Source organism: Hakea prostrata, chromosome 3, assembly GCF_041222555.1.
Source record: "Hakea prostrata isolate BN-2017 chromosome 3, UWA_Hpros_2, whole genome shotgun sequence".
In the NCBI taxonomy this organism is placed as follows: Eukaryota; Viridiplantae; Streptophyta; class Magnoliopsida; order Proteales; family Proteaceae; genus Hakea; species Hakea prostrata.
In genome coordinates, this window is record NC_142602.1 from 40,974,931 (window position 1) to 40,986,210 (window position 11,280).

At 40.0% G+C, this 11,280-nt stretch overlaps 1 protein-coding gene across 1 annotated transcript; it reads left to right on the plus strand.

Moving 5' to 3' along the window:
- Positions 1-2,325: 2,325 nt before the first annotated feature.
- Positions 2,326-9,271, plus strand: LOC149022235 (uncharacterized). Its single transcript, XM_089147574.1, has 4 exons — positions 2,326-3,239; positions 7,115-7,796; positions 7,973-8,365; positions 8,693-9,271. Exons 1-4 carry the CDS (start codon positions 2,326-2,328, stop codon positions 9,269-9,271), a joined length of 2,568 nt encoding a protein of 855 aa, XP_089003700.1.
- Positions 9,272-11,280: the final 2,009 nt, after the last annotated feature.

Genomic DNA, 11,280 nt, shown 5'->3' on the forward strand with positions numbered 1-11,280 from the left:
ACTTATCTGTTTGACACTCTGATTATATCTAGTATTCTGATTTATTTATGATTCATTCTTTCCTTATTGGATCTATGGTTTATCTTCCGCACTTTTATTATGATTGTTCATGATTATGTTATTGTTTATGTGGGAGGTTGATTACTCGATACCTGATCTTCGGGCTGTGGATCACACTCTCGGGTATGCCAGATAGGGTACCGGCTGGGAGGATGTGACACCAAGTGTCTGTAGTGGGTATTGGCATCATATGGAAGGGGTGTGTGTGCTGGATATACTGTGCGACCCTGGTTTTGTTGGATAACGGTAATATTATTGCAGATATACTTTGATCAGAAATGACACATTTACTAGGAGTCAGGTTAACGCTGAGAAAGAGTGGGGGGCCTATAGAATGGACCCTCCCAAAAACTTTGACAACATCCTCCCTGTGAGTGTTCTTCGTCCGCCTAGTGCGTGCTTCTGATCTTTGCCTGCAGCTGATTCCTTGGTTAATCTTGATATCTCTTGCTGTCATACATGGAAAATCACACCCCTCTACTGATGCCTCCATCTGAACGAGATCCTCAACCTGCTTGGAAGCCTGGAGAAGATGAAAAGGATGACTATATCCCTTTGGATGAGGTCCCTGCTGAAGACAAGAGTGAAGTAGATCCTGAATGCACCTTGGTGGGGAAGATCCTAGAAGGAAGACCCTTCAGAGTTCAAGTTGATTCTGAAGCTCTTGTTAGAGTGTGGAACCTGCTGCATAAAGTGAAAGTTGATCAGCTAAGTCCACAACTTTTTCTCTTTACTTTTGAGCATCCTATTGATGTTGATAATGTATTAGAAGGCTCACCATGGTCGGTATCTGGTAACTTAATGATTCTAAAATACTGGAATGAGGTGGAGAACCCGGATTTTAGTAGACAAGAGTTCTAGATCCATCTCAATGGAATACCAAAGGAATTTATCAAGATAGAGATTGGGCAACAGCTGGCTACTAAAGTTGGGGAACCAGTGAAGATAATGATTATACATGGAAGCAGAGATGAGGGAAAGAAATGTTTCATTAGGTGCAGAGTTGTAGTTGATATAAGTAAGAAACTCAGAAAGGAGACTGGGCTGAGGAAGAGAAATGGAGACACCATCCCTGTAGCCGTGAGTTATGAGAGGCTGCCCACCATCTGCTATTTCTGTGGTATTCTAGGCCACACTGAGAACAAATGTGAGGCATTCTTCCAAGAAAAGAGAAGCCATCAGGTGAGTCATAAATGCAGAAATGCATTAGCTTATTCTCAATTTCCTCCACTTCCCTATTCAACTAATATCAGAGCATTTATGCCTAACCAACGTATCTTGGTAGATGCTGACATCCTCAACATTAACTATCCCTCAAGCTTTGAAGCCAACGCAGCTCCCTCAACTCAGGCAACTCACCGGAATCCGGCAACCCAACCCAGTCAAAACCACCCTGCAAAACAAAAGAGTAGCTACCAAACATTGCCCACTTCATCTAGTATTGTCACATCGGGGACAGGGCTTGGGGTTCAAGGAAGTCTCTGCAGGTCTGACTTTTCTGATTTCCAAAAATCCCAACACCAAATAGAAGAAGGGCACAGAGAACCCAGAAATTACTCTGCAGGTAAAGTCAATATATTGGATTCGGCCAGCTGTATCAATCCCATTTTTTAATCTGTGAATCCCAATGATGCCTCTGCTTTACAACTTTTAGCTGCTCTTCAGAGTCAACTAAATCAGCTACAAGATAACCCACCTAACCTGCTGTCCCTTCTCCCTATGCTATCCAACATCTCAATCACATCCCAACCTACCCAAACAACCCCCATGCTGCACCCAGTTCCCACATCGCAAGGCTTTTCACAAGAAAAAGGAAATCTAAGCCAGACTAATGTGGACCATCTTGAGTGGGTTGAAGATACTCGTGGTTCAAGGAATACAAAGGCTAATCTATTTGGCAGAGGGGAGTCTAGTCAGCAAGATAGAGGAGAAGATCACAGTTTTGGGGAGCATATCCAACAAATAAATTGCAGTTATCAGGGTACCATTACCTCACGTGGCATCCAAAATGGAAGTGAAAGTAGAAACATGAAGAAACTTGCCAGGAGAAGAAGCATTGTTCAACCTTATTTCATTAAACCTACTTTGGGGATAGCTGCTAAGGATAAGAACAAAAGATTTAAACAGGCTCAGATTGAAGAGGTGGATGCATAGGAGCAGAATGAGGAAAAGAAAGAGCTGAGTATGCAGAATCACACCACATCCCTTCATTTTTTTAGAGGAGGGTCCCTTGGTTGTTGGGGATTGTCAACACCAAAAAGCATTATGAAGTTTATGAGCTGGAACTGTCAAGGTGTTGGGAGGTCACTGACAGCTCAAGCTCTAAAAAACCTCTCAAGGAGAGTGAGACCTGAAGTCATATTTCTAATGGAGACAAAGAACAAGTTAGAAACTATGAAAAAGATTGGAAGAAAATTGAAGTTGAACAATATCTTCACAGTGGAGCCTATGGGGAGAGCTGGTGGGTTGGCAGTATTGTTTGGTGATTCTATTTCATTGAATGTTTTTGAATCTAACAAGAGATTCATTGATGCTGAAATATCTTGTAATGGGGCCAATCCCTTTTACATTACCATGGTTTATGGGGATCCTGAAAGAGACAAAAGAAGGTTAGTTTGGGACAAACTCAGAGGTATAGCAGATAATCGAAGTGGTCAATGGCTTTCTTTTGGTGATTTCAATTCTTTTGTATCTTGGAGAGAAAAGGTAGGAGGGTGCAGCAGTAACAATTATGATAATGAGAACTTTAATAAAATGATGGAGGATTGCACTTTTCTTGATCTTGGTTCTCAAGGTCCTCAATTCACTTGGAACAACAAAAGGAAAGGAGGGGCAAATATACGGGTTAGACTGGATAGAGCTTTAGCTAATGCTGAATGGAGGAATCAGTTTAGTGAAGCCTCAGTGGTGGTTCATCCCATAACTGGTTCAGATCATCTACCTATTGTAATTGATACCGTGGGAGGTAGAAGGGCAGGCATAAGACCTTTCAGGTTTGAGTCTATGTGGTTTCAGCATAAGGAGTGTAGAAATGTTGCCAATCAAGCTTGGAATGGTGTAGGAGGAAGTGAAGCAGCTGGAAATCTAATGGTCAAGGCTAAGAATGTTAAAAAGATTTTCTCAAAGTGGAATAAAGATACTTTTGGATATGTGCAAACAAAAATTACACATTTTCTTAAGTTAGTGTCACATCCCCCCAGCCGGTACCCTAACTGGCATACCCGAGTGAGTGATCCACAGCCCAAAAGATCAAGTTTAGGAACGATCATACCCATTTCACACAATAACATAATAAAAAGCAAGAACAAATCATAATGTTCAAGTAATTTATAATAAAAGTCAAGAAAGGATCTCAGAAAGATCACTATAGATTATCAGAGTGCGGAATAACAAGATACCAAATCAAAAGACAACTGTAGAGTATAGCGGAAATATACCCTACAAACACATGCGGAAGGTAGATCGAAATCTAAATAAAGCTCTAAGCTAATACAAGTATAGTAAAAGATAAGTCTAGAAGAAACAAAAGAAATCTAATCCACATCTTTAGTCAGCTCTTCTTCTCCTTCAGTCTTATCTTCTTCACCTTGCGCTTCCTCATACGGATCGTCAAAGAAATCCGAACCTGTAGAGAAATCTAACAACAGATTGTACAAAAAGGAATGAGTTTCGAAAGAAACTCAGTAAGGCAAGTTAATCCATAACAACATAAATAACATGTGGCAAAACATAACAAGATGCAATGCAATATGAACAGATAATGTATTTATGCATCTAAACTCTATGTATGCTGGTCTCTATGGCAGACATGCTTTAAGTCATAGCACCGTACTTCTTTGGGAAGGTCCACTCACACCCTCAACCATATAAGATATCTTGGGTTCCCTCAACCATTTAAGATATCTTGGGCAGCCGGTTGGTAATGGGTCCTGCATCCCTCAGGACAAACCATGGCAGGGGGTTAAGTCAACACACTCTCTCACAACCATTTGGCATAAGTACCAGCACATGTCAGGGAAAAGCCTAGCCCAATGCAAGTCATCTACTCAGTTACATCAACTCAGGTCCAGATACTTCCATTCCTCGTCCCTGACGATCCTTTCCGGTATCCTTTCCACTAGAGTCCTAATAGTCCCTGACTACGAACTCATCAACCCTATTGGTTATCCACATATGGTAAACGGGAAGCTCTCATGTCCCCTCACGGATCATTTCACCGGTCTTGAGCACCCATGAGCCCAAGTCTAGCCATATGCAACCCTCCAATAAATGGCCCCCACAATGTGATTCCCGTCCTCTCACGGGTTGGTTACCGGTCTTGAGCGTCCGTGAATCTCCATTGCTACCACGGGTCGTTCGGTCTCAATACCCTTCCGAATCGGGTCTGATATAACAGGGGTATATCCTAGCCAAACACTGCTAGACATCCCTAGGTATGACAACCATTGATTCGGGAAAGTGTCGATGGGCATCTTCGAAGAACATCCCATACTATTCCCTCCGATGTCCAAGGACAGAAGCATTAAAAGGATACTCCCCAATCCCAAACCAAACTTAAACAAACACATTCTCAGAACAGTCATGACATACACAACCAGCAGTTCATCATATACAAGAGAATGTAAAAGCAAAAATCAGATTAAGCAATAATAAGTAATTCATATATCATGAATAATAAAAAGACAATATAAACAAGTGCTACTGTTCCCACAGTAGGAGATCAGAATTAAAATACAACAACAGTAGGTAATCTCATAGTTTCACGAAGTAGAAACCAGAAAACAAGCAATCTATGTAGTTAAGGAATTAACTGTCCTTACCTTGATTATCGCCGAAAATAATCCAAAGATCAAAGAGAGAGACACCAAACATGGCAAATAAAACCCTAAGAAGCATATATATATATATATAACATCAGGAAAGATACCTAAAAGATCAGAGAGAAAACGAATCAAACTGAGCGAAAATTGAAGCTACGGACTTCATTGGTCGATTGATTGGTCTACTGACCCAGTCGACCAATCGAGTCAGTACGGGATAATGAAAACTGTTTTGGCCATAACTTCTTCGTTTGAAGTCGGATTGATCCGAAATTAGAAGGGGAACTCCCTAGGATGTATTAGAATCATATAGGAAGATAAAATCATCAAGTCATGGTTAAAATATGAGTTCTTGATTTGACCCAAGAAACTAGGGTTTCAACCTTATGGTTCCCATAAAAAGGTTATGATCACGGAAAGAGAGGGAATGATTGTTATCAAGAAAATAACAAGAAATCATAGGAAATCTAGTTTAGGTTATCATAAATATTACCCATGAGGTTTCCCTCACATGGGAGGTTACCCAAGGTTTCCAGAAAGATCATTCAAGGGTTAGGGTTAAGGTTTCAAGAATCTATTGGCTAGGGTTAAGATCATGATGATGATCATAGATCTCAAAGAATAGAATGAGATCATGGAATAGATGGTTGCAAGGATGCATCGTCTTTTTCCTGATCTCAATCAAGAACAAGAATGAAGAAAGAATAATTTAGAAATCCTAATTAGCTTAAACATGGATCATGAAGAAAATATAGTATGGTTAAGGATAAATAACTAGGATATGAAAGGTTACAGATCTAGTAAGGAAAACACATTGATTGGATGTTAACAAGATCAAACTAAGGGTTCTTGGTTTGATCCAAGAAGTTAGGGTTTCACCTTTTTTTGGCTCGCAGGAAAAAGGTTGAGATCACAGGAGGGAGGGAATTGATGATTGGCCAATTACAACAAGAAGAATTAAAGAATATTGAATTTAGATCAACCTCCACATTACCCATGAGGTTTCCCTCATATGGGGGTTACCAAAAAGGTTCTCATGATGACCACACAAAGTTAGGGTTTCAAGGGTTAGGGTTTCTAGATTAGGGTTTCAAGAATTCAACTGGCTGGGGTTGAGATCATGATGATGATCATAGATCTCAAGGAACAAGATGAGATCATGGGGTGGATGGTTGCAAGAGTGCAACATGTTCTTCCTGATCTCAACTAAGAATAGAATTAAAGAAAGAAAATCAGAGATAGAAGAAAGAGTGAGTATACACATACCTTTGCTGCAGGAGGATGAAGATTTCTTCCAAGTCTTGTGAGAGATCACCAAGGAATGCAAGGGAATTGATTAGATTAGGGTTCTAACTCATTCCAGAGGCTTAGGAGGCATAGGAGGTGAAGTAATCCCGAGATTTGGACTTAAATAGAGGAGACAGGACCAAATTGGTAAATTCAGAACCAATTGGTCGATTGGATTGGAAGGATTCCGAGGGCTATACAGGGTCAAATTGAGTGAGGTTTTCTTCTACGAGTCAATCAAGAAGTCTAGTTTCAAGAAATACTTTCAGATCAAGCATGGGAGTTCATTAGGTCCACCAACTAGGCTCACCTTCTTCGATGCGCAAGCAGGATTTGCCAAACATAGTTCAACAACTTCGGACAGGGATTTGGAAGGTTGTATGAGGTCAAATTGAGTGGGGTTTTCTCCTAAAAGTCCATCAAGAAGTCTAGTTTCAGGAAATATATTCAGATTGGGCACAGGAGTTCATTAGGTATTTCAACTAATCCACCCCTCTTCAGTGCGCAGATTCAAAACTAACACTGACAATGCTCTCAAGTGAGGGGCATCATCGATAATGTCCATGGGTTTGGGTTCCGACACCAAATCATCAACCAAAAGGGTCTACAAGCAACAAGCTAAGATCAAATCAAGGTCCAACTTTAAGGTGTAACATTTAAACTAACCCTTCTTTACCCAAAACAGGTAGGGTGTCCTGGCTAGGTTTGGGCTGGATTTCACAGTTAGAGGGGGTTCTTCAACAGCCATCTCAAGAAAATGAGAGAAAGGAGGGGCAACTTCATCAACTTTTGGAGATTGAGTTACGAAGAGAGGAGGAAATGTGGGCCCAGAAATCTCGAGAATTATGGTTGAAGGCTGGGGATCGAAACACTAAATTTTTTCAGACCTCAACCATTCAAAGAAGGAATCACAACAAAATTCTGAAATTAAAGTTGAACTCGGGTAGGTGGACTGAATCTGAAGAGGAGGTATTTAAGGAGGTGTTGGTCAAATATAAGGACATCTATTCATCTAAGGGTGTTGAGGAAGAAGCTCTTAGCAATGTGCTTTCTTCAATTCATCCAAAAGTCACTCAAGAAGATAATGATATGTTGATGAAGAGTCCTAGCAAGGAGGAGATCAAGGCTGCATTGAAAGAGATGGATCCCCTTAAATCACCGGGCCCAGATGGACTACCTCCAGCATCCTATCAGCATTATTGGGACCTAGTGGAGGAGGATATTTGTAAGTTTGTCATTGATCTCTTCTCTTCTGGTATCATGCCTAAGGAAATTAATTCTACATATGTCTGTCTAATTCCTAAGGGTAAACAACCTGATACTTTTGACCAATTCAGACCTATCAGCCTTTGTAATGTTTCTGTGAAAATTGCTACTAAAGTGATTGCATCTAGGTTGAAAGGCATCCTGGATAGGATCATTAGTGAACCCCAGTTTGCTTTTGTCCCAAGCAGGAGTATATTTGACAATATTTTAGTGGCTCATGAGTGCTTTCACTACATAAAGAACAAAAAAAGAGGAAAGAAGAAAGTAATGGCCCTAAAGTTGGATATCAGGAAGGCTTATGATAGTCTTGAATGGAAATTTGTGGAGGAAACTCTATCTAAACTGGGATTTTGTAATCAGTGGGTGAGTCTAGTTATGTCATGCATCAAGTCTGTATCTTATCATGTGTTGATTAATGGGGCTGCTAGAGGGGTAGTTGAACTTTCTAGAGGGATAAGACAAGGAGATCCACTTTCTTTCAGCTATCTTTGTTTTATGTACAGAAGCTCTTAATGTTGTACTCAGAGGTTGCTTTATAGGATAACCTTATATCGGGGCTAAAAGTGAGAAATAGGACTAACCCTATTTCTCATCTTTTGTTTGCTGATGATACAGTTGTGTTCTCAGAGGTGAGCCTTCAGGAGTTTCATAATATTAAAGCCTGTCTGGACCTATTCTGTGCAGCAGTGAGTGGTCAACAGATTAATCAACAAAAGTCTTCTATCTACTTCAGCCCCAACACAGCTCCCAGACTTAAAAGATGGCTCTCAAGAATTCTAAAGATTCCTTTTGGGGGGCCTCCAAAGAAATACCTGGGTCTTCCATCGGAGTTCAAAGCATCTAAGAAGGAAGGGTTTAAAGAGATTCAAGAAAGAACAAGCAGCAGAATGCAGAGCTGGAAAGCAAGTTTATTGTCAATGGCTGGGAAAGAAGTACTTCTAAAGTTGGTTGGATTGACAATGAATAATTATGCAGCTTCCCATTTTATCCTTCCAAAATCCCATCATGAAAAAATCAAGAAGGATGCGATTAGTTTTCTTTGGGGAGGACAAGATAATAGAAGGAAAATCTATTGGGTGTCATGGGAAAGACTCTGCAAGTCAAAAGATAGAGGAGGGCTGGGATTTTGAGATCCTCAAATACAAAACTTGGCATTGTTATGCAAGTTAGCTTGGAAAGTGTGGAGTAATCCGGAGGCTTATTGGGTGAAAATCTTGAAGCAGATCTACTTTCCTAATTCAGATTTTCTTTCTTCTAAGGCTGGCTCTAATCCTTCTTGGGCATGGAAGAGTATTCTTGAGGGGAGGAAGATTCTTATATCTGGTCTAGTTTGGATTGTAGGGAATGGTACATCTATTCGAGTATGGGAAGATTTATGGCTCATTTCTACTCCAGGTTTTAAAATTAGAAGTTGTAATCGAGACCAGAAAGGTATTGTGTGGGTGTCTGAGTTAATTGATGGAAACACTAGATCCTGGAGGAGGGATCTGATCTATGATGTTTCCGACAAAGAGGATGCAGAGGAGATCCTGAAGATTGGACTAAGTCTTATTCCCAGGGAAGACAAGAAAGTTTGGGGTCCTGCTAGAAGTGGTTTATTCTCAGTAAAGTCCACATATCATCATATTATAAATTTGAAAGAGTGGGAGAAGAGAAATCAACCATCATCATCAGTAGTTCCATACAAAATTAATGTGGATGCAATGGTTTGGAAGAACATATGGAACTATCAATCAGCCCCAAAAATCAAGCATATGTTATGGAGGGCGTGTTCAGAGGCCTTACCTTCAGTGGTGGAGTTGGCGAAGAGAATAGAACATTTCGATCCTCAGGTTTAGCAGATGCGGCGATTTGGAATCCACTGATCACATTTTGCTTGATTGTTCGTTTGCTCGCAAGGTCTGGTTCGCTTCTCCGCTCTCCTTCCTGCCGCTGGATAATCCCATGCTGCATAAAGCGATCAAAGATTGGAGATCCAGCCTGCCAAAAAACAAAAAGGGTTTCGTGGAAGCTTCATCTCTAATCGCTCATATATGTTGGAGAATCTGGAAAGCAAGAAATGAATTGATCTTCGAAGGTGTTCAATGGCCGCCAGAAAAAGTTGTGGAAAAGGCAATTGCTGAGATGAAGGAATTCTCAAGCTGTTTCAGTAGGAGTGATGACGAGGTCCCTGAGCGAAGAGAGGATGCGTCGGCAGGTCTCAGTAGATGATTGCCTCCTCCGTGCGGGGTGGTGAAGATTAATGTGGACGCTGCCCTAAACGTTAATGGTAGTGGGATGGGCCTTGTTAGCAGAGAATCGGATGGGAAGCCCATTAAAGGCTATGCGATCCCAGCTCGTTTTGATGGGGTTTTATTTGGTGAAATTTTGGCTCTTCGTGAAGGAATTTTGTTTGCTCTGGAGGAAGGATATAGCAATGTCCTGATGGAATCAAATTCAGCGGAAGCAATCAAATATGCGACCAAATTGGAATTGATTCCAATGGACATTCAAAACTTCGTTTGGGATGTGGTGATTCTCGCATCTCGGCTCCAGAGTATTTCTTTTTTTCATGTTAAAAGGGAGTGTAATGCTATGGCAGACTTCCTTGCTGGTGAGGCTGTGTCCGTTGCGTGCCGGACTCTTTGGCCTTGTTTGGATCCTAGGTTTCTAGATTTATGTAATCTCGATGCATTGCGTGGGTCATGCTTTAATATATAGATCTATTTCTACCAAAAAAAAAAAAGGTTAACGCTGAGACAATATGTGTTTTAAAACAGAATAAAACTTGTGGTCGTTGTTTCACAAGATGGTTGCTCGCGGGGGGAAGAGGGAAAAAAAAAGAACGTGACTTGAATTTAAGTATGATATACTGATAATTTGATGTTCAGGTGACAATCTTGACATAAAAGGGCTGCTGTCTAGAAGCAGCTTTTAAATGTGTTGAACTCAAAAGCCTTATTTCAACTGAGAAAGTACTTTCCTGTAATTAGACCTTATTTATATTAGATATTTATGTTATATTTGAATGCATTTTCTTGCAAGCAAGTCGTATTCAAGAACTGCTATGAGACTCTACTTCAAATATTTTCAAATCAAGAAAAAGTTGTTGGTCAACTACAACATAAATAAAACATCATGAATTCTTCATTAAACAAAATTGAGAGGGAGGGCTACTTATATTCCATCTTCTGATTCTAAGAAAGTGCCAAGGGCATACACACTTGAAAAGAAGTTGAATACAATAGATTCTAGTTGTGTTTATTGATACTTTCAATAATTTATGAAGTGTAGGCTAAAAAATCTCATTAGCCATTACTTCTTGGATTTAAAATTTGGAAGCACTTCCACATTTTGAGAACAGGAAAAAAAAAATGGATGCGAGATGGAGAAATTACTTAAAAATCACATGGTAAACAACTAAATCATCCAATAAAAGTAGATTTGGATGGCTTAATTAGTAATCTCTGGCCATCAAACAGAATGAAGAAATTCAACACATAATGAACAACAGAAGAGAAAACAAACAATAACTAATGCAAGGGTTTCTCTGTTGAACAACTAGCAGATGTTTCTCATTAACACGAGAGATGGAGAGCAGTGAAGAACACTAAAAGAAAGAAATTATAAATGAAATTACCAGACACACGAGGAGAGAGTCTCAGAGGCAGATTTTGGATCAAACAATCTTGGGCGTATATCTGCTGATCAAGAGTGAAAACCACCTGGAATCAGTTGATGTAAAAGTTAGTTTAGGAGAAGATCAATAATAATAATAATAAAACCAACTAGGAACGTATGCTGAGAAAACATAAAATAACTCCAAACAGGAACTTAGGTGTGACATAAACAGTGGATCTTTTTTAAT